The sequence below is a fragment of the Argopecten irradians genome, chromosome 1, assembly GCF_041381155.1.
Source record: "Argopecten irradians isolate NY chromosome 1, Ai_NY, whole genome shotgun sequence".
NCBI classification, from domain to species: domain Eukaryota; kingdom Metazoa; phylum Mollusca; class Bivalvia; order Pectinida; family Pectinidae; genus Argopecten; species Argopecten irradians.
In genome coordinates, this window is record NC_091134.1 from 69008903 (window position 1) to 69034013 (window position 25111).

General features: G+C 35.3%; 1 protein-coding gene across 1 annotated transcript; it reads right to left on the reverse strand.

The window, feature by feature from the left end:
• Positions 1–13362: 13362 nt before the first annotated feature.
• On the reverse strand, positions 13363–18964 carry LOC138306723 (uncharacterized). The gene is made up of 5 exons (XM_069247193.1): positions 18791–18964; positions 17982–18177; positions 16434–16576; positions 15049–15165; positions 13363–14709 (listed from the first exon to the last, which is right to left on the reverse strand). Exons 2-5 carry the CDS (start codon positions 18119–18121, stop codon positions 14582–14584), a joined length of 528 nt encoding a protein of 175 aa, XP_069103294.1. The 5' UTR covers positions 18122–18177; positions 18791–18964; the 3' UTR covers positions 13363–14581.
• Between the last annotated feature and the right edge of the window lie 6147 nt (positions 18965–25111).

A 25111-nucleotide genomic window follows, 5' to 3' on the forward strand; every position in this document is an offset into this window, starting at 1 on the left:
GTCAATTGCACCCTAACTGGTATATTATTACCATAAAAAAGTTATGACTCCTAAAATATATATATTGATATCGATATTATGATCACTATATCCTCATGATTTAGATTATAATTGTGTGTAAGGTGTGTGTTTATGGTTGTGTCTTTGTGTGTTAAACCTGAGTTACCTCCCCTGAATGTTATTGTATTTTTTTCATTTCAAAAATATTAATGTAACAATATATATAGAGATATTATAACTGATATAAACACTCCATCCACCAATGGAGAGAACTTATATAGGCCTAGCCTGTTGTTCCATCCTTTTAACTGTACAATCAATATGTCAATACAATTTGTTGAAATGAAATCATTAGCTCAGATCATAAACATTCTGGTTGTTGTCATTGATACAGTATCATTAGCTCAGATCCTAAACATTCTGGTTGTTGTCATTGATACAGTATCATTAGCTCAGATCCTAAACATTCTGGTTGTTGTCATTGATGCAGTATCATTAGCTCAGATCCTAAACATTCTGGTTGTTGTCATTGATACAGTATCATTAGCTCAGATCCTAAACATTCTGGTTGTTGTCATTGATACAGTATCATTATGCTCAGATCCTAATCATTCGAGTTTGTTGTCATTGATACAGTATCATTAGACTCAGATCCTAAACTTCTGGTTGTTGTCATATGATACAGTATCAATAGCTCAGATCCTAATCATTTCGAGTTGTTGATCATTGATACAGTATCATTAGCTCAGATCCTAAACATTCTTGGTTGATGTCATTGATACAGTATCAATAGCTCAGATCCTAAAACATTCTGGTTAGTTGTCATTGATACAGTATCATTAGCTCAGATCCTAAATCATTCGAGTTGTTTGTCATTGATACAGTATCATTAGCTCAGATCCTAAACATCTGGTTTTGTTGTCATTGAAACAGTAATCATTAGCTCAGATCCTAATCATCTCGACGTTGTTTGTCATTGATACAGTATCATTAGCTCAGATCCTAAACATTCTGGTTGTTGTCAGTTGATACAGTATCCATTAGCTCACAGATCCTAATCATTCGAGTTGTTGTCATTGATACAGTATCAATATCTCAGATCCTAATATCATTCGAAGTTGTAGTCTATTGTACTGTTATCATTTAGCTTCAAATAATCATTTCCAGTTGTTATCATTACAGCATCATTAGATCCTAATAATCCTAATTTATTTGATGTCATTGATACCCAAAAGTTATCATTAGCTCAGATCCTAATCATTCGAGTTGTTGTCATTGAGTACAGTTATCATTAGCTCAGATCCTAATCATTCCGAGTTGTTGTCATTGATCACATGTATCATTAGCCTCAGATCCTAATCATTCTCGGAGTTATTGTCATTGATACAGTATCATTAGCTCAGATCCCTAAACATACTGATTTGTATGTCATTTGGATAGAGTATCATTAGCTCAGTATTCCTAAACATTTCTGGTTGTTGTCAATGATACAGTATCATTAGCTCAGATCCATAAACATTCTGATTGTTGTCATGTGATACAGTAACTTCATTTAGCTTCAGATCCTAAAAATTCTGGTTGTTGTCATTGATACAGTATCATTAGCTCAGATCCTAAAACATTCTAGTTGTTGTCATTGATACAGTATCATTAGCTCAGATCCTAAAAAACATTCTGGTTGTTGTCATTCATACAGTATCATTAGCTCAGATCCTAATCATTCGAGTTGTTGTCATTGATACAGTATCATTAGCTCAGATCCTAATCATTCGAGTTGTTGTCATTGATACAGTATCATTAGCTCAGATCCTAAATTATGGTTGTTGTCATTGATACAGTATCATTAGCTCAGATCCTAAACATTCGGTTGTTTGTCATTGATACAGTATCATTAGCTCAGATCCTAATCATTCGGAGTTGTTGTCATTGATACAGTATCATTAGCTCAGATCCGGAAACATTCTGAGTTGTTTGTCATTGTATACAGTTATCATTAGCTCAGATCCTAAACATTTCTGGTTGTTGTCATTGATACAGTATTCATTAGCTCAGATCCTAAACATTCTGGTTGTTGTCATTTGATACAGTATCATTAGCTCAGATACTAAACATTCTGGTTGTTGTCATTGATACAGTATCATTAGCTCAGATACTAAACATTCGGTTGTTTGTCATTGATACAGTATCATTAGCTCAGATCCTAAACATTCGAGTTGTTGTCATTGATACAGTATCATTAGCTCAGATCCTAAACATTCTGTTGTTGTCATTGATACAGTATCATTAGCTCAATCCTAAACATCTGGTTGTTGTCATTGATACAGTAATTAGCTCATATCCTAAACATTCTGTTGTTGTCATTGATACAGTATCAATTAGCTAAGATACTAAACATTCTGGTTGTTTTCCTTGATCTGTATCATTAGCTCAGATACTAAACATTCAGTTGTTGTCATGATACAGTATCATTAGCTCAGGATCCTACAACATTCTAGTTGTTGTTCATTGATACAGTATGCATTAGCTCAGATTCCTAAACATTCTGGTTGTTGTCATTGAAAACAGTATCATAAGCTCATATCCTAAACATTCTGGTTGTTTGTCATTGATACAGTACCATTAGCTAAGATACTAAACATTCTGGTTTGTTGTCATTGATACAGTATCCATTAGCTAAGATGCCTAAACATTCGAGTAGTGTTGTCATTGATACAGTATCATTAGCTCATGATCCTAAACATTCTAGTTGTTGTCATTGATACAGTATGCATAGCTCAGATCCTAAACATTCTGGTTGTTGTCATTGATACAGAATCATTAGCTCGCATATCCTAAACATTCGAGTTTCATTAATACTAATATCAATAGCTCAGATCCCTAATTCATTCCAGTTGTTGTCATTGATACAGTATCATTAGCTCAGATCCTATCATTCGTAGTTGTTGTTCATGATACTGTATTAATGAGCTAATGATACGCTAATGATTTACTGTATCACCAATGACAACAACTCGAATGTTTAGGATCTGAGCTAATGATACTGTATCAATGACAACAACTCAGAATGTTTAGGATCTGAGCTAATGATACTGTATCAATGACAACAACTCGAATGATTAGGATCTGAGCTAATGATACTGTATCAATGACAACAACTCGAATGATTGAATCTGAGCTAATGATACTGTATCAATGACAACAACTCGAATGTTTTAGGATCTGAGCTAATGGTACTGTATCAATGACAACAACTCGAATGTTTAGGATCTCAGCTAATGATATTGTATCAATGACAACAACTCGAATTGATTAGGATCTGAGCTAATAATACTGTATTAATGACAACAACTCGAATGTTTAGGATCTGCGCTAATGATACTGTATCAATGACAACAACTCGAATGATTAGGATCTGAGCTAATGATACTGTATCAATGACAACAACTCGAATGATAAGGATCTGAGCTAATGATACTGTATCAATGACAACAACTCGAATGATTAGGATCGTGAGTTAATGATTTACTGTATCAATGGCAAAAACTCGAATGATTAGGATCTGTGCTAATGATACTGTATCAATGACAACAACTCGAATAATTAGGATCTGAGCTAAATAGGATCTAAGCTAATGATTGCTGTATCAATGACAACAACTCGAATGATTAGGATCTGAGCTAATGATTACTGTATCAATGACAACAACTCGAATGTTTAGGATCTGAGCTAATGATACTGTATCAATGACAACAACTCGATCTGATTAGGATCTGAGCTAATGATACTGTATCAATGACAAAACTCGGAATGTTTAGAAATCTGGGTTAATGATACTGTATCAATGACTAGCAAACTCGAATGATTAGGATCTGAGCTAATAAAACTGTATTTATGACAACAACTCGAATGTTTAGGATCTGCGCTAATGATACTGTATCAATGACAACAACTCGAATGATTAGGATCTGAGCTAATGATACTGTATCAATGACAACAACTCGAAATGATTAAGGATCTGAGCTAATGATACTGTATCAATGACAACAACTCGAATGATTAGGATCTGAGTTAATGATACTGTATCAATGGCAACAACTCGAATGTATTAGGATCTGAGCTAATGATACTGTATCAATGACAAACAACTCGAATATTTTCAGGATCTGAGCTGAATTTAGAATGAGCCTAATGATGCATGTATCAATGGACAACAACTGGAATGATTAGGATCTGAGCTAATGATACTGTATCAATGACAACAACTCGAATGTTTAGGATCTGAGCTAATGATACTGTATCAATGACAACAACTCGAATGATTAGGATCTGAGCTAATGATACTGTATCAATGACAACAACTAGAATGATTAGGATCTGAGCTAATGATACTGTATCAATGACAACAACTCGAATGATTAGGATCTGAGCTAATGATACTGTATCAATGACAACAACTCGAATAATTGAATCTGAGCTAATGATACTGTATCAATGACAACAACTCGAATGTTTTGGATCTGCGCTAATGATACTGTATCAATGACAACAACTCGAATGATTAGGATCTGAGCTAATGATTACTGTATCAATGACAACAACTAGAATGTTTAGGATCTGAGCTAATGATACTGTATCAATGACAACAACTCAAATGATTAGGATCTGAGCTAATGATACTGTATCAATGACAACAACTAGAATGTTTAGGATCTGAGCTAATGATACTGTATCAATGGTACAACAACTCGAATGATTAGGATCTGAGCTAATGATACTGTATCAATGACAACAAACTCGAATGATTAGGATCTGAGCTAATGATACTGTATCAATGACAACAACTCAGGAATGATTAGGATCTGCGCTAATGATACTGTATCAATGACAACAACCAGAATGTTTAGGATCTGCGGCTAATGATACTGTATCAATGACAACAACTAGAATGATTAGGATCTGAGCTAATGATACTGTATCAATGACAACAACTCGAATGATTTAGGATCTGAGCTAATGATACTGTATCAATGACAACAACTAGAATGTTTAGGATCTGCGCTAATGATACTGTATCAATACATGTTTAGGATCTCAATGGACAACAACTAGAATGTTTTAGGATCTGAGCTAATGATACTGTATCAATGATAACAACAACTAGAAATGTTTAGGATCTGAGCTAATGATACTGTATCAAATGACAACAACTAGAATGTTTAGGATCTGGGCTAATGATACTGTATCAATGACAACTAACAGAATGTTTAGGATCTGCGCTAATGATACTGTATCAATGACAATAACTCGAATGATTAGGATCTGAGCTAATGATAATGTATCAATGAACAACTCGAATGTTTAGGATCTGAGCTAATGATATTGTATTAATGACAAAACTCGAATGTTTAGGATCTGAGCTAATGATACTGTATCAATGACAACAACTCGAATGTTTAGGATCTGAGCTAATGATACTGTATCAATGACAACAACTCAGAATGTTAAGGATCTGAGCTAATGATACTGTATCAATGACAAACAACTCGAATGTATTAGGATCTGAGCTAATGATACTGTATCAATGACAACAACTCGAATGTTTAGGATCTGAGCTAATGATACTGTATTAATGGACAACAACTCGAATGTATTAGGATCTGAGCTAATGATACTGTATCAATGACAACAACTCGAATGTATTAGGATCTGAGCTAATGATACTGTATCAATGACAACAACTCGAATGTTTAGGATCTGAGCTAATGATACTGTATCAATGACAACAACTCGAATGATTAGGATCTGAGCTAATGATACTGTATCAATGACAACAACTCGAATGATTAGGATCTGAGCTAATGATACTGTATCAATGACAACAACTCGAATGTATTAGGATCTGAGCTAATGATACTGTATCAATGACAACAAACTCGAATGTTTAGGATCTGCGCTAATGATACTGTATCAATGACAACAACTCGAATGATTAGGATCTGAGCTAATGATACTGTATCAATGACAACAACTCGAATGATTAGGATCTGAGCTAATGATAACGAATCAATGACAACAACTCGAATGATTAGGATCTGAGCTAATGATACTGTATCAATGACAACAACTCGAATTATTAGGATCTGAGCTAATGATACTGTATTAAATGACATACAGCTCATGATCCTAATCGGCTATGATACTGTGTCAATGATACAGTATCATTAATCGCAGATACCAGAACATTCGAGTTGTTGTCATTGATACAGTATCATTAGCTCAGATTCAATGATTCGAGTTGTTGTCATTGATACAGTATCATTAGCTCAGATCCTAAACATTCTGGTTGTTGTCATTGATACAGTATCATTAGCTCAGATCCTAATCATTCTAGTTGTTGTCATTGATACAGTATCATTAGCTCAGATCCTAATCATTCGAGTTTTGTTGTCATTGATACAGTATTTTTAGCTCAGATCCTAATCATTCGAGTTGTTGTCATTGATACAGTATCATTAGCGCAGATCCTAAACATTCGAGGTTGTTGTCATTGATACAGTATCATTAGCTCAGATCCTAAACATTAGAGTTGTTGTCATTGATACAGTATCATTAGCTCAGATCCTAATCATTCTAGTTGATGTCATTGATACAGTATCATTAGCTCAGATCCTTATCATTCGAGTTGTTGTCATTGATTCAGTATCATTAGCTCAGATCCTAAACATTCTGAGTTGTTGTCATTGATACAGTATCATTAGCTCATATCCTAAACATTCGAGTTTTGTCATTAATACAATATCATTAGCTCAGATCCTAAAACATTCTGAGTTGTTGTCATTGATACAGTATCATTAGCCTCAGATCCTATACACTCGAGTTGTTGTCATTGATACAGTATCATTAGCTCAGATCCTAAACATTCGAGTTGTTGTCATTGATACAGTATCATTAGCTCAGATCCTAAACATTCTAGTTGTTGTCATTGATACAGTATCATTAGCTCAGATCCTAAACATTCGAGTTGTTGTCATTGATACAGTATCATTAGCGCAGATCCTAAACATTCTAGTTGTTGTCATTGATACAGTATCATTAGCTCAGATCCTAAACATTCTAGTTGTTGTCATTGATACAGTATCATTAGCTCAGATCCTAATCATTCTAGTTGTTGTCATTGATACAGTATCATTAGCTCAGATCCTAAACATTCTGGTTGTTGTCATTGATACAGTATCATTAGCTCAGATCCTAATCATTCGAAGTTGTTGTCATTGATACAGTATCATTAGCTCAGATCCTAATCATTCGAGTTGTTGCCATTGATACATTATCATTAGCTCAGATCCTAAACATTCTAGTTGTTGTCATTGATACAGTATCATTAGCTCAGATCCTAATCATTCGAGTTGTTGTCATTGATACAGTATCATTAGCTCAGATCCTAAACATTCTAGGTTGTTGTCATTGATACAGTGTCATTAGCTCAGATCCTAATCATTCGAGTTGTTGTCATTGATACAGTATCATTAGCGCAGATCCTAAACATTCGAGTTGTTGTCATTGATACAGTATCATTAGCTCAGATCCAATCATTCGAGTTGTTGTCATTGATACAGTATCATTAGCTCAGATCCTAAACATTCGAGTTGTTGTCATTGATACAGTATCATTAGCGCAGATCCTAAACATTCGAGTTGTTGTCATTGATACAGTATCATTAGCGCAGATCCTAAACATTCGAGTTGTTGTCATTGATACAGTATCATTAGCTCAGATCCTAATCATTCTATTTGTTGTCATTGATACAGTATCATTAGCTCAGATCCTTATCATTCGAGTTGTTGTCATTGATTCAGTATCATTAGCTCAGATCCTAAACATTCTGAGTTGTTGTCATTGATACAGTATCATTAGCTCAGATCCTAATCATTCGAGTTGTTGTCATTGATACAGTATCATTAGCGCAGATCCTAAACATTCTGGTTGTTGTCATTGATACAGTATCATTAGCTCAGATCCTAAACATTCGAGTTGTTGTCATTGATACAGTATCATTAGCTCAGATCCTAAACATTCGAGTTGTTGTCATTGATACAGTATCATTAGCTCAGATCCTAATCATTCGAGTTGTTGTCATTGATACAGTATCATTAGCTCAGATCCTAAACATTCGAGTTGTTGTCATTGATTCAGTATCATTAGCTCAGATCCTAAACATTCTGGTTGTTGTCATTGATACAGTATCATTAGCTCAGATCCTAAACATTCTAGTTGTTGTCATTGATACAGTATCATTAGCTCAGATCCTAATCATTCGAGTTGTTGTCATTGATACAGTATCATTAGCGCAGATCCTAAACATTCTGGTTGTTGTCATTAATACAGTATCATTAGCTCAGATCCTAATCATTCGAGTTGTTGTCATTGATACAGTATCATTAGCTCAGATCCTAAACATTCGAGTTGTTGTCATTGATACAGTATCATTAGCTCAGATCCTAAACATTCTAGTTGTTGTCATTGATACAGTATCATTAGCTCAGATCCTAATCATTCGAGTTGTTGTCATTGATACAGTATCATTAGCTCAGATCCTAAACATTCTAGTTGTTGTTACAGTATCATAGCTGATCCTAAACATTCGAGTTGTTGTCATTGATACAGTATCATTAGCTCAGATCCTAATCATTCGAGTTGTTGTCATTGATACAGTATCATTAGCTCAGATCCTAAACATTCGAGTTGTTGTCATTGATACAGTATCATTAGCTCAGATCCTAATCATTCGAGTTGTTGTCATTGATACAGTATCATTAGCTCAGATCCTAAACATTCGAGTTGTTGTCATTGATACAGTATCATTAGCTCAGATCCTAAACATTCGAGTTGTTGTCATTGATACAGTATCATTAGCTCAGATCCTAAACATTCTAGTTGTTGTCATTGATACAGTATCATTAGCTCAGATCCTAATCATTCGAGTTGTTGTCATTGATACAGTATCATTAGCTCAGATCCTAAACATTCGAGTTGTTGTCATTGATACAGTATCATTAGCTCAGATCCTAATCATTCGAGTTGTTGTCATGATACAGTATCATTAGCTAATGATCCTACAAACAACGAGAATGATTGATCTGAGCTAATGATACAGTATTCATTAACTCAGAATGTTTAGGATATGAGCTAATGATACTGTATCAATGACAACAACCAGAATGATTAGGATCTGAGCTAATGATACTGTATCAATGACAACACTAATGACGTATCATTAGCCAATTTAGGACTGAGTAATGAACTTATCAATGACAACAACGAATGTTTAGATCTAGCTAATGATACTGTATCAATGACAACAACCAGAATGTTTAGGATCTGAGCTAATGATACTGTATCAATGACAACAACCAGAATGTTTAGGATCTGAGCTAATGATACTGTATCAATGACAACAACCAGAATGTTTAGGATCTGAGCTAATGATACTGTATCAATGACAACAACCAGAATGTTTAGGATCTTGAGCTAATGATACTGTATCAATGACAACAACCAGAATGTTTAGTATCTGAGCTAATGATACTGTATCAATGACAACAACCAGAATGTTTAGGATATGAGCTTATGATACTGTATCAATGCAGAATGTTTAGGATCTGAGCTAATGATACTGTATCAATGACAACAACCAGAATGTTTAGGATCTGAGCTAATGATACTGTATCAATGACAACAACCAGAATGTTTAGTATCTGAGCTAATGATACTGTATCAATGACAACAACCAGAATGTTTAGGATCTGAGCTAATGATACTGTATCAATGACAACAACCAGAATGTTTAGGATCTGAGCTAATGATACTGTATCAATGACAACAACAGAATGTTTAGGATCTGAGCTAATGATACTGTATCAATGACAACAACCAGAATGTTTAGTATCTGAGCTAATGATACTGTATCAATGACAACAACCAGAATGTTTAGGATCTGAGCTAATGATACTGTATCAATGACAACAACTCAGAATGTTTAGGATCTGAGCTAATGATACTGTATCAATGACAACAACCAGAATGTTTAGGATCTGAGCTAATGATACTGTATCAATGACAACAACCAGAATGTTTAGGATCTGAGCTAATGATACTGTATCAATGACAACAACTCGAATGTTTAGGATCTGAGCTAATGATACTGTATCAATGACAACAACTCGAATGATTAGGATCTGAGCTAATGATACTGTATCAATGACAACAACTCGAATGATTAGGATCTGAGCTAATGATACTGTATCAATGACAACAACTAGAATGTTTAGGATCTGAGCTAATGATACTGTATTAATGAAAACTCGAATGTTTAGGATATGAGCTAATGATACTGTATCAATGACAACAACCAGAATGTTTAGGATCTGAGCTAATGATACTGTATCAATGACAACAACTAGAATGTTTAGGATCTGAGCTAATGATACTGTATCAATGACAACAACCAGAATGTTTAGGATCTGAGCTAATGATACTGTATCAATGACAACAACCAGAATGTTTAGGATCTGAGCTAATGATACTGTATCAATGACAACAACCAGAATGTTTAGGATCTGAGCTAATGATACTCTATCAATGACAACAACCAGAATGTTTAGGATCTGAGCTAATGATACTGTATCAATGACAATAACTCGAATGATTAGGATCTGAGCTAATGATACTGTATCAATGACAACAACCAGAATGTTTAGGATCTGAGCTAATGATACTGTATCAATGACAACAACTCGAATGATTAGGATCTGAGCTAATGATACTGTATCAATGACAACAACTCTAATTATTAGGATCTGAGCTAATGATACTGTATCAATGACAACAACCAGAATGTTTAGGATCTGAGCTAATGATACTGTATCAATGACAACAAGTCGAATGATTAGGATCTGAGCTAATGATACTGTATCAATGACAACAACTCGAATGATTAGGATCTGAGCTAATGATACTGTATCAATGACAACAACCAGAATGTTTAGGATCTGAGCTAATGATACTGTATCAATGACAACAACTCGAATGATTAGGATCTGAGCTAATGATACTGTATCAATGACAACAACCAGAATGTTTAGGATCTGAGCTAATGATACTGTATCAATGACAACAACTCGAATGATTAGGATCTGAGCTAATGATACTGTATCAATGACAACAACCAGAATGTTTAGGATCTGAGCTAATGATACTGTATCAATGACAACAACCAGAATGTTTAGGATCTGAGCTAATGATACTGTATCAATGACAACAACTCGAATGATTAGGATCTGAGCTAATGATACTGTATCAATGACAACAACCAGAATGTTTAGGATCTGAGCTAATGATACTGTATCAATGACAACAACTCGAATGATTAGGATCTGAGCTAATGATACTGTATCAATGACAACAACCAGAATGTTTAGGATCTGAGCTAATGATACTGTATCAATGACAACAACCAGAATGTTTAGGATCTGAGCTAATGATACTGCATCAATGACAACAACCAGAATGTTTAGGATCTGAGCTAATGATACTGTATCAATGACAACAACCAGAATGTTTAGGATCTGAGCTAATGATACTGTATCAATGACAACAACCAGAATGTTTATGATTTGAGCTAATGATTTCATTTCAACAAATTGTATTGACATATTGATTGTACAGTTAAAAGGATGGAACAACAGGCTAGGCCTATATAAGTTCTCTCCATTGGTGGATGGAGTGTTTATATCAGTTATAATATCTCTATATATATTGTTACATTAATATTTTTGAAATGAAAAAAATACAATAACATTCAGGGGAGGTAACTCAGGTTTAACACACACAGACACACCATAACACACACCTTACACACAATTATAATCTAAACATGAGGATATAGTGATCATAATATCGATATCAATATATATATATTATGAGTCATAACTTTTTTATGGAATAATATACAGTTAGGTGCATTGACCAAAAGTCCGCGTGCATTATTGCACAGGTCATAACCATCCAAAATGTTATTGTTTGAATTATACATAATTAATTATTTTAAGTTTAGAAATATAATAATATGATAACTTATTAACTGTTGTAAAGAATCACAAACTAAATAAATGAAAATCAGTTTATTAACACAGAAACACAGAAATATTACCAAACTAGTTTCCAACTTTTTGAAGGATTTTACAAAATTACATGTACTTGATTGATATGAAAAATATTCTATGAATAAGTCCAAAGGTCAATATAAAGGCTTACTGTATCTTATAAAGATTAAAACGTTGAGACTTTCCTATGAATATATGAATATCTTAAGTATTTGTCTATTTGTATTTATACCACAATCAGGACATCCGTACAGAAATGTGTCAATACTAATATGATTATGTGTATTAGTGTACCTATTCAGGTTTTGGAGTAATTCATTGCGGGAATCATTGTAAAGGGGATAGCTAGAAAATAATAAGAAACTGTTTCTAATGAATTAGAGCGACTACATGAAGGGTTATCAATTAGATGATCATGGTGTAAATAAGAATTTAAATCACTACAATTATTTCTAAGTTGCGTAAGAATGATATTTGCCCTCCTTTCCCCTTCTGATTTAAAAATTTGAACTGATATTATATCAGTTACTTTAGCTTTATCTAATAAAAGTTTGATTCTTGCAAGTGTAGGAGAGTTATAGAGATTAGTATCAGAGGTATCAACAGTGCGTCACATGAATGGAAAGAAGCTGTCATAGTAACTGTTAGTCCTGCATATTAGGGGGTTAAATTGTCTAGTGTGACGGAGAGAATAGTGGTTTTCATTAGGGTTATTAGTATTATTTTGTGGGGAAAGTTCGTGCATTGATTTATACATCAGGATGTATTTGTGTTTCTCTCTTCTGGCAGCCAGAGATTCCCAACCAAGTTCGGTATAAAGTTTAATATGAGAAGTGCTTGATCGAAAGCATGTGATTATTCTTGCTGCTTCTAATTGAATTGATTCTAAAAGTTCAGTAGATTTTTGGGTGCAGTTATCCCAATCAATGTCAGCGTATTCTAAAATTTGCCTTATAAATGGTGTATATAACAAAAGTGATGTTTTCCTACTGACTTTAGTTTTTATGTAGCGAAGAATGTTGAGTCTTTTGTAAGATTTTTCATATATGTTGTGGATGTGTTGATTTCATGTTGCATCATCTGTTAATGTAAGCCCTAGATGTGTATTAAATGAAGTGTCAGTGATTTGGCTGTTTTGAAAATTTATTGTAGGGTGATTTGTGTTTCTTTTCCTGGAAAAGATTACAGAGTTTTAGTAGGGTTAAATTTTATGTCCCAGGTGTGTGCCCATTGACTTATGTTAGTAAGGTCAGATGTTAATTCTTGTGCCGCTCGTGCTGGGTTGTTGTCTTTAATAACATAAAGAGAAGTGTCATCTGCAAAAATCTTTATATTAGTTGAGATATTTTCTGTGATATCATTAATGTAAAGAAGAAATAGAAACGGGCCAAGAACAGATCCTTGGGGTACCCCTGCATTAATAATCTTGAATTGAGAAAAACGACCTTCGGTACTTACTCTCTGCATTCTATCCGAAATTTTGAAACCAATTAAGCAAATTTCCATAAATACCATACTTTTTTAAATTTAAATAGAAGACCATGGTGCCATACTCGGTCACATGCTTTGCTTATGTCACAAAAAATAAACCTCAACTCTTTTCCCTGATCCATATTACTAATAATTTCATTATAAATAAACAATAATTGCTTTACAGTTGAGTCACCTGGTGTTAAGCCTGACTGATGTCTGGTAATTATAGAATTATCAACAAGGTAGTTATAAAAATATTTAAAAATATTTTTTTTTTCAATCAATTTACTAAAACAGGAAGTAATTGAAATTGGTCTATGATTCAGAACATCGTTGGAAGAACCATTTCATCTGTATATTGCATTAATATTAACTTGCTTCCAGTTAGATGGTACTGATCCTGATTCTAATAATTTATTTAACAATAGTGTGAGGGGAAGTGCAATTGAAGTATTGAGTTTTTTAATTATTTTTGTAATAATGCTATCAGGACCAGCTGGTTTGTTAACATTAATAATATTAATTTGGTCAAGGACATCTTGTTATGTTATTTGGATATTTCAAAGTGAGAATGGTGGTAGTTGTATATGTTCTGCTGTTTGGGGAAGTTTAAGGTTTGGTGAGGTTGTAGATATATTAGCGAAGTGATTGTTTAGTATTTCAGCTTTTTCTACCGGATGATGAAAAACTTGATTATTAGATACAAGAAGGGGGATAGAGGAAGATTTGTTAGTGAAGTTGGTGATAGATTTAGCTATTTTCCACCGTTTGTCTGGAGGGACTTTATCATCATTCAGAGAGTTTTCAAGTTGTTCAATATATTTTGATTTTGCTTCACGGATCAAGTCGACAGTTTAATTTCTTAAGATACGATATCTATGCCAAACATGGGGATTGGTGTTTATTTTTGCTTTTTTGTGTAGTCTGTTTCTATATCTCATGTGAGCTTATGATACTGTACCAATGACAACAACTCGAATGTTGGGGTCGTTGTTTAGCGCCTCACGGAATAAGTCGATAACTTGAGCTGTGTCCTTGATAGGGATGCTAATCCGCAACACTTCCGTCTTAACACCTGTCATGGAACAAGAGGACAACAGTTGTATATTTATATATACATGTTAATATGTTCACCAACTAAAGAATCTTACCTACATGATGTTTTATCAAGAAGAATCAGGTACACATTAATACGGATTGTAAATGTGAGGAATTTATTTATCCTAATCAAATCTCTTCCAGTTTCATGTAAATCATATCAGTGTCTGAAATACCTCTACAGAACATATTCTTATAAAACAGGCTAAAGTGTGTCATTATAAAACAAGCATAATACTAAACTAAATCATGAGAACGGCGAAATATAATTATTTAGTGACATCGTCACAGTTTGTTGTAGGTTCTGTTTTATTACCTTTATGGTGCTCTAAAACATGTGCGCATGCGTTGTGTGTAGAGGCATAGGTGTGGTTGGTGATGAGGATAGTATCTCCCGTATTTATCGGGACCGACATCAACAAGGTACTGATAGCTAGTAAACAAAGAAATAATCATACAGTACTACAACAATCACTGATGTAAAACTGGCCATATAGACAATATCAGTAACTATATTATATACATATAGGTGAGCTGTTTCCAATCGAACATTCCATAACAAATTCTGTTTTGGAGAAGATATTGTAGACATAATCTCGACTAATACAGCACATCACTTTCCCAGAAGTGTTCACCAAACTCTGTATAGTAACCTGCCTTCTCCGATCCAAGAGATATGACATCAACATATGTTGCTAGGTGACACATGTTGGGTATTAATTATTACTAATACGGATATGGAACATCAAAAGGCTCATGTAAAATTGCCATATGTACAATGATTAATATTTTTAAAATTCAGTATTCCATTTCACCAGTTAAGGGCAAAGTAAGGACTCAAAATGTAACATATAACGGCAATAAATACATTTAACCATAACCGCGGACTTCAAACTGTAGCCCCAGTTTGTTCAAATAAGTTATTGCCAAATGGACCTATGATGCATGTAACTGTAAATAGCATATACCCGGATTAACCCACTGTTCTGCGTGACTGACTATGTATTCCTTTAGTTAGCAATGCACTTCTTAAAGTAAGTTTTTTTTTATAATAAATCCTGTTACTACGTAAAAACACTACAGTAATACCCGAACTTAACTTGAGGTGTAGTTTGTGGGAATCATCAATAATACTGTACCATGACTTTGTCACCTCTAGCAACTTCAACCGAGACATTACCATCAGTGACTCCACTCTGATAGTGTGATGCCATAGAAATTTACTTATATAACGAGGAAAACATATCATGTAATTGTACATTTATCTGGTATAGCCAATATATTTACGTCATTTCCTTGCACAGAAAGGCCTGGACTACCCCCACAATAAACAACCAACATTTCAGTCATAATTGAACGTCCAGATATGTTGTTCTCTCAGTCTAATTATATAACAAGCAAATGAAAATGTGTTCCGATGTAATCACAGTAATAAAATAGATCATCACTAAGGTGTCTATCAGAAAGATTTGCGTTTATGCTTCTATATTGTAATTGGAGAATAGGATGATAGATTTGTGCTTTATGGTTTCTACAGATGATATTGATCCGCCGGTTTGTTTTTGTCACTATCAAGATAATTTTAAGGACTGTCTTATTGTAGTAGGTAAATTGTTCCATAGATGAACAGTAGTTGAAACCTTAGGTTCAAAGGTAAATGATTCTACCATCTCATTCAATACTATGGTAAACATTTGATACCTGTTGTTGCATTCGGCACAAGAACAATATCGCTTGGATCAGCATTAAGAAAGTCAGCTACGACGTTCCGACTGTTTGTCCATTCCGGAATTTTGTTTCTTATAACCGTGGAAGAGGGTTGTCTCTTTACTCTATCGCGCAACCTGGAATAAACAAAGAACTTTTTTTCTTGTCTCTTCACATTCGATATCATTGTGTCAATAATGTTCCTTAAACTTATTCAGATATAGTATTATCCTAGAGAGTAACTATTTATCACTATTTTTTAGAGTTGGAAACGTACCTGTCCTTAAAGGGGAGGCTTTATGGGATATTACAATTATCAAAAATGAAAGAAAAGGAGGAGATAAAATTGCACAATATTCATTTTTCAGACAGTATTTCAAAAGATGAATTATAAATAAATACATTTTAAAATCATAAGAAAAAAATTAACAATATCAAATCTGAAGAAAATAAATGGTCTACGAAAAGATTGTCGAACCCGTTATTGATGCAAACAAGCAAATACAAGCTAAACAGGCATCCTCATAATTAGAAAAAAAAGACTACTGTTGAGCATTTCGATTTTCCAGTTTTACTTTGAGATAGTCCAGGAGTGGATATAAGGTCAGTGATAGTAACCTCTGGATTATCGGGCATGAGGATTGACGTGAAATATTGTTTTGTTGTTGTTTTTTTTTTTTTTTTTTTTTTTTTTTTTGTGTTAAGCTTTTTTAAGTCCGGTGACAGCCATTTTGTTTTTCACTAGTCTTTTGTGCCACTAGAAGAGAAAAACTCGAATTGCAATGTCCAGTTTCCCATAACTTCAGTACATGGCTTGTATCCTATGACTTCTGTGTTATGTCAACATGAATGGAATACAATAGTAGATTTTTATCTACCTTTTCTTATGGATACAAAATAAAATCAGAAATTAAATAGGTAGCTTTAACTCCATCTTATTGTGTGTGTGTAATGTTATCTCATAAAGAAACGTAATCACGAGATTTAAAAGATACACCGTGAAAATTATTTAATGGCTGTGTTTCATTGTCCTTTGAGTTACTAGAACATATCATATTTCGCAGCAAACTGTTTTAATCTCAGCGTAAAGCGTGACTTTGCGCATGACATTATTAGCAAAACAATTGTGACACTCGTAACTTCTCGGCAGACCCCGTGCCAAGGATGCCGGAATCAGCCGAGGTTAGTCGAATGCAAATTAAAACATTGTTCGATCACATCTGATGGTCTCTGTGGAGAACAACACGTTAAGTCATGATAGTAATAAAATAGTTATTACCAACATTCTGGTTAATATTCAATAGAAAATCGTTGGCGCACCAAGTCATGGGTCTATCCTTCGTAGAATTGATTTCAAATATATCTAAGCATTGTCGGTTTAATTTTTTATTGTCATACATTATGTACATTCGTAATGAATGATATTTGTCTCGTATTTAAATAAATTTAAACATTTGTAGACTAAATATTCGTTAACATGTGTTACGTTGTCTCGGCCTCAGATAACAGTTTGGAAAGCATATGTTATTACACTATACCTACTTTTGCTCCGCTGCTATCACTGACTTAGGTACAGCTCCCATGTAGCCATTATTGATGAAAGTGTAGCCCTCCTCCAGAACAAAGTCAGTCTCGCGCAGTTTAGATCCAAACTCTGGGAAGTCTTTCAAGAGATCCGACATTTCGCCGACGATCAGCCTTTCTGAAGCTTACTGTGCAATCTGAACCTATTCACTTCCTGCAATGACACGGGGCCTAGTTAATAACGTGTGGGCATCCATCCATGTCAAACAAATATCTAGTATGGAATACATTGGATGATCAAGCATGCATAACATATTTAATAGGGGTCTCGAAAATCAATTCATCTGATTACTATTAAAAGTTGTGTTCCATATTTTAAGATTTAAAACAATTATTATATAACAGTTCGAAAAAGTGCTTTTAGTGCATGTCAATATGTTTGATTACACAAACAATTAAAACGTATTCTTAATATTTTCTTCGGGTTATCAATTATGGCTAATGTAGTGCTATTCACAACCAGTTTCTTGCGTGACGTTTCGGTGACTAGTACGATGTGAACTTCAGTACTGTCAATTTCATCAGAAAAATGACATAATAAACATTCACTAATTGGGTAACATATAACATTACGTAAAAAATTAAATGCAACTAAACTCTTTACCTTAAATAAGGCCATATATCACAACAAACATATACTTTAAAATACAATAGTTCTATCATTAAATTGCATTTCTCATATCATGCACATACATATCCTACTACCAAACCGGCCATAGAAACGACTTCCATGTTTAATGGAGCGTTAATGTCACCATTCAACAAACCTGTACAATAATTGACTAGTTGTATAGATTCCTTCGATCCAATCCCATTTTCGACCTTGTCGGTATTGACCTAGATATTGTCGAGCAGTTACCCAATTTGTCTTCTCCGAACAGTAATTGTCTACCTATTAATTAGTCAGACAAATTCAACAAGGTCAGGGTTGTCAAAACCGCTTTACCCGAACCATTAACAATGGAGTAGAATTGACAATGCTTGATTTTGCGCAGCACAGTACATGGTAAATAATAGAATAGACTTGTGGAAAAAAAATCAAAATGAATGTTCGTGTATATAACGCATGATTCCAAAACTGACTTTACACTGCTTATCTTATGCTTAGTCATGGATGAACTGTCACATAGCTTTATTACACTGAAATACGGATAATATTACATACCTTTTAGTTATCATGGGTCTTTCGTTACTATAACTTGTGACTATAAAATAATGTATGTAACGCTCATCCTCTGTACCACGAAGATGAGTGTGGAATAGTTATATATACTTAAGATACAGCATAGACGCAGTTTGGTGTGTAATGAAATTGATATCATGTTGTTAAAATTTACTACTAGGATGCATTTATATACTCTATAATAAATTGTCTTATTAATGTAGATATGATAAATTCTTTAGACACATTCACATCTAGGACAATAACATGCAAAACACAATCTTAGTAGTTATAACTCTCTCCTATCTCTTTCTCTTCTTAATAATAATTATTTGATAAGAGGTGCCACTGTTCTTAAATAATTTTTGGGGGCCGCGGTGGCCGAGTGGTTAAGATGTCCCGACATATTACCACAAACCCTCCACCTCTGGGATGCGGGTTCGAATCCCATATGGGGCAGTTGCCAGGTACTGACCGCTGACCGGTGGTTTTTCTCCGGGTACTCCGGCTTTCCTCCACCAACAAACATTTTTCTTTACCCATGATCCTTTACTCCTATCATTAAAAGGAAGTAATCCTTACAATAAATTTGGGTACTAGATCAAAGAGAGAAAACTCGTACAAAATATATGTGCAAGTATTGGTATGCATAAATTAAGCTAAGTACTTAGCTGCCTTCGATATCAGCCACAAAACGACAGATATCCACTGAGAACGACCATAAATATTCCTTTATCATTATGTAGCTGTGATAGCTTTTTCAATTTGAACAAAATTGCATTGTGTTTATATACATCAAATGGATTGGACATCAAGCTACGCCTATTAATATACATATATATTCAATGCATTTTAATGTATACACAAATAACATTATGTTATATTAATATACAAAGTGAGACAACGCCAATTTCAATTATAGTCCTTATAAAATATATTTCCATATGACGCCAAAGTTATTCACACATACATACATACACACGCGCACGCGCACGCGCACGCACATACATACACACACACACACACACACACACACACACGCACACGCACGCACGCACGCACACATACATACATACATACATACATACATACATACATACATACATACATACATACATACATACATACATACATACATACATACATACATACATACATACATACATACATACATACATACATATATATAGATATGGATTTCCCGATTCAGTGCATCAAAGCGTCGAAGTCATTTAAGCGTTTGAATGCGACATGCATTATAACGTTGATGAATTAAGCGTTTCTAAGATGCTGATTTTGTTGGTACCACATTTTCGTCAAACACAACGAATGATAGATACAATGTAGACGGGTTTGCCTCTCTGTCGGTAGTCTTGGGAAGAAATGAAACATTTTAAACAACGTCAGAGCTACAAATACAAAGATGTAATTATTATACACGTACGGGCGGTGCTTTTATTTATATTCTAGACAGTAATGTTGTAAAAACTGAATGTAACGCAGTCCGCTGAATGACTGGCTCACCTACTCCGCGTCGCGGGCTCGACGGCAAGCGTAGACGCCATCGTTGGGCTGTGTCTGGCTCCAAATTGCTCAAATACAGGGATGGTAAACAACACACACGTCCGTTTAGGTTGGGGCTAGGTCTGGAACCGGCGCTCAAGCGGGAGCCCCGACGTCACTTCCGGTAGTGTCTGGTCAGGGGTCTTCGGGACGCCTGACATCCCTGGGCAATTTCACTACATTCCTCCCCACTTTATATTTGGGAATTGGTGGTAGGTTTAGGGATCAAAGAAGTCCTGGGGATTTCTATTTCAGTGAACCGGCACCGGTTCGAGTGATACATCTGGCTGGGCCGTTATCGGTCCAGAGATATCCAATTGTTACCGTCTCCGGGCGTCAGGGAACCACCGTCTCCGGGGTCGGGAATGAGCTGGTCATCCTAGTCAGACAGACGAGAAGGGTTCTCATTTGTCAGTCCTAGGACGACTGCCATGTCGAGGTCCCTGAGGTCCTCTGCTATCCGCTGTGGGGCATAGCCCAACAGATATGGGATACTGTATGGGTGCCCTCGAGTTACCGGTGAGTAAGTTAAGTCCAATTCCCGGACAAGCTGACCCCAGGCAATGACCCACAGGGTCCGACAATGAGTGCCATTGTGATGGAAAGGGTTAGTCCTTCCAGACATACTACAGTGGGTGTTTATGAACCGTCTCAGCAATGTATGAACTGCCCAGCCGGTTCCGCTGATGCAGTGCCATTGTATTCTTGGACTTGGCAGTATAAGCTCAGTCCTCAGTGGCGTAGCGCCCCTGCATGCTTGCATGCTCAAGCATACAAAATTTGAGCATGCAAAATATAATCTGACTAACATTTGTGTACAGTCAGAAAAAAACCACATTTGTATACACCCCAGTGGGCACATAACGTCCGGACAACATTTTGGCAACGTTTTATTTAGGTTGCGACGTCGGGGACATTCTGAAAATGTTGTGAGAACGTTTTTCTCCAAACGTCCTCACGACATTAGCACTTGACGTCCTGAGAATGTTTTTATATGGTTAGGAAAAAAACTTTGACAATAATTTAATATATTTCAAAAAGTATTATTGTTGGGAACAACTTTTAAAGGAAGCGAATGAATCTATTCAAATAATGATACATACAAGTAGACCTTATATTTTTTTCAATAATCATTAACTAATGAAAAAATAATTAATCATTTTTTGTACTTTTAAATAGTTTTATTTTTTTAATTACAGATACTATAGGTATTAATTGAATAGATGAAAACAAAACAAAAAGTATAATTATAAATACCAAGATTACATACCGATTATTACGTCAAATATGTAAACTACCGAGTTATGATAAAAGAGTTGTGTTACCTCCCTTTCATTTTAAAGTTTATCCGCTAGGGGTCGGTATTAACTATTTAAAACAAAAAATTAAAATCATTAGAATAAAGCGTCTTTTTATACCAATAAATTGTGATTTTATTTATATGACATTTTACATATTTTCCCCGCACACTACAGAAACTAGGAGTGGAAACTCGTAAAGATTTGTTTGGTGTTTGCGCGGTTATTTTCACTTCCGGTTCTTTGTTCATTCAAACTTTGTGTACACACGTGCTTCACACCAATAACATTTCTTAGCCTCGACAGCATCCAAACAGGATATATAACTTCCAGATATCGACAGATATTTCAAGGTAAGTCTTTGTTGATTCGTATACAAACTTGTTTTTAAAAGAATGTGTTTATTTTATTATATCGCGGTAAGTTATTTTATCTATATGTGTAGTCAGTATTTTGAGTATGTATACACATATACATTAACTTATACAAATTCCCTGATGTGCCGGTATCCTATTTGTGTTTTTATTTATGTAATAACGTACCGGCACATGAAAAATATATCGTCTAAATCATTATATAGATGTTTAATGTTTTATTCTGTTTTCTTTTACAGATGAGAATGCTTATATAAGTACACATGGAAGTACGTAAAATGGCTCCTACACAAACAGTCTAGGTGGAAGTTGTTGCACCTATTTCATGCAGGATGAGCAGAAGACATTAAAATATTATATAAACACTATATTTTGTTGTTATTGTACTTCAAAATACTAGAATAATGAAAATAAACAACGTAACATACAAACGTTGTGAAAACATTATATGAAAACATTCGGCGCGGACGTTGTCAAAAAACGTTCCCCAAACTTTCATTTGCAACCTTTTTGCAACCTAAATGCAACGTTGCGATCGGACCTATTAAAAACGTCCTCCGGATGTTGTGTGCCCACTGGGACGTAACGCTGCAGAATATAGATGACGTGTAAATACACGTGATATGACCGGCTGTATGTCTAACATAACTTTGTGTACATTTGAAAGACTTACTGGCCATCAAGGAAATTTATTAGAATAGTGTATATTTCCTGTTACTTGTTTAATGTGGTTATGTTTGAAAGAAAATATTAGATCCGGCAAACACTTACGATCAACAAAATAAGTAACATCGTATGATAGTTAGAAATATCTTAAGACAAATAATTATGTTATAAGATAGCAAAACATCTCAGAACTAGCACTTACAACATGTTTTTTCGCCTTAGCTATGATTTTTTTTCATTTTGGTTCAATTCCAGCTCGTTTAAACGCGTGTTAACCAATGATTTCCGAGGTACGATATAGTTGGCTTTGATTTTTGTCGAATATGAAGTTCAGGTTGTGTTGTGAATTTAGAAAATAGTTTTTGTTGTTGATTTTTAGAAAAAATATCTTAATAGACCAGAATATGTAGAAATCTTGTCATAAATATAATGTTTCATTTTTTGACGTGTTCGGGGACTGGTCTTACGCAATTTCCACCATTTGATTCAGGTTATCACGAATTGCCACTTGAGGCCTTAACGCTGCGTCCAACCCAAACAGTCCTTCTTGGATCCTTTCAAAGGGATACAGCAATTCCTATAACCTTGTTGCGTAGACAATGGTTCCACGCACTCCTTTGTTTTGTTTTGTTCAGGTCTTGATCCCAGATACTCAGTCTGCTGAACCTGACCTTGTCTTAAGACCCAAGGTCACTGCTACCGCATGATCTAACCTGTGTCCCGCCCTCGGGAATGCGACACAGTTTCCTGGGGAGCCATATTTAGGCTTTGTGGTTCTTTGGCCCAGACAGGGCTTGGACATGAAGCCTTATCCCTCGAGATGTCAGGGGAATGCTGGACAATCTCTAGCTAAACTAGCATAGAGAGTACGCAGAAATGACTGCAGCTCAACAACCCTTTTCGGTCCCGAGGCCCCATAGTATAGGGCTCTGCCATTCCAACATCAACAATCTGGGCGAGATATATCCGGGGGTCCCTCTGGTATGTTGGAGCAAGGAGGCTTGATATCAAGGACATATGAGCCATCTAAGTAATGAAGAAGTGCAGTTGGACTCTTTTGTATTGGAATCATTGGATATCCTGACACAAGTGGGGAACCCTTCTGCATGGAAAAAACCGACACTGGCTCTGGGTTTGCACTTATGGCCTTCATATGAGAGAGTGCCACCAGAGCTAGCAACCTGTGAATGACAGTTTCATGACCATGAACATATTCAGGCCTATTTACCTTAAGGTTGACCGTTCCTTGAATTGTCCCCAGGAATAACGACCTCCTTTCCATGATCATGTACCTCACCAGGCTTGAGTCAATCTCTGAACCATTTCCCGTGACATCCACCATGGAACCAGCCACAATAATATTTTCAATTTTTAGCTCGTCATTTGTTGATAACTTTGGTTTATGTCCCATCTTACTGGGACATTCTTTACTAGAATATCGGGGTTGGCCAGATCCATAACCCTGTCCTGCTGGTGCAGATGACCGACTCCAGTCATACTTTGCATTGCACCCTGACTTGTCGAGGATAACAGGGATTTTGGTAATCATTGTATCCACAGCTTTGTTTATTTATCCACTCGTGCAGGCAAGCATCTCTCATGACCCGTCATTAGTTTCATGGAGGACTGCAACTTAGTTTTTGTCACGTCACCGTGGCGTAGATCGCTGTGTCGTGATTTGACCTCTTTTGCTGAAGGATATGGAGTCTCTTCATCCTCACTGGAAAACGATGTTAAAGATGACCAGTTGTCCTCAAGTTTAGTCTGTCTTCTGCATGGCTGGCGAGATGCTGTCTTGTACCTGTTTGAGGTAGAGTCCGTCGTGTGCCTCTCTTGCCTTCTACGTGTGCATTGGTACCGCTCCATCGCATCTATTGCCTCATCAATGGATTTATGTTTACCCATGCCTACATACAATCCAGCCTCTTGATCTCTACAGCCAAGGCAAAAAATGTTATATTGCTTGGTTCTCAACGCACACTTCGTGTCGATCACGAAATGCCTTTGATGCTAGTAACAGGATCT

Excerpts from the sequence above, each read along its gene's own strand:
- LOC138306723 (XM_069247193.1), bottom strand. The coding sequence starts at position 18,121 with ATGTCGGATCTCTTGAAAGACTTCCCAGAGTTTGGATCTAAACTGCGC. Across the intron at positions 15,166-16,433 it reads TGTGCCGAATGCAACAACAG|CTATCAGTACCTTGTTGATG; the intron begins GTATCAAATGTT and ends TTTGTTTACTAG. Across the intron at positions 14,710-15,048 it reads TGTTTTAGAGCACCATAAAG|GTGTTAAGACGGAAGTGTTG; the intron begins GTAATAAAACAG and ends GTTCCATGACAG.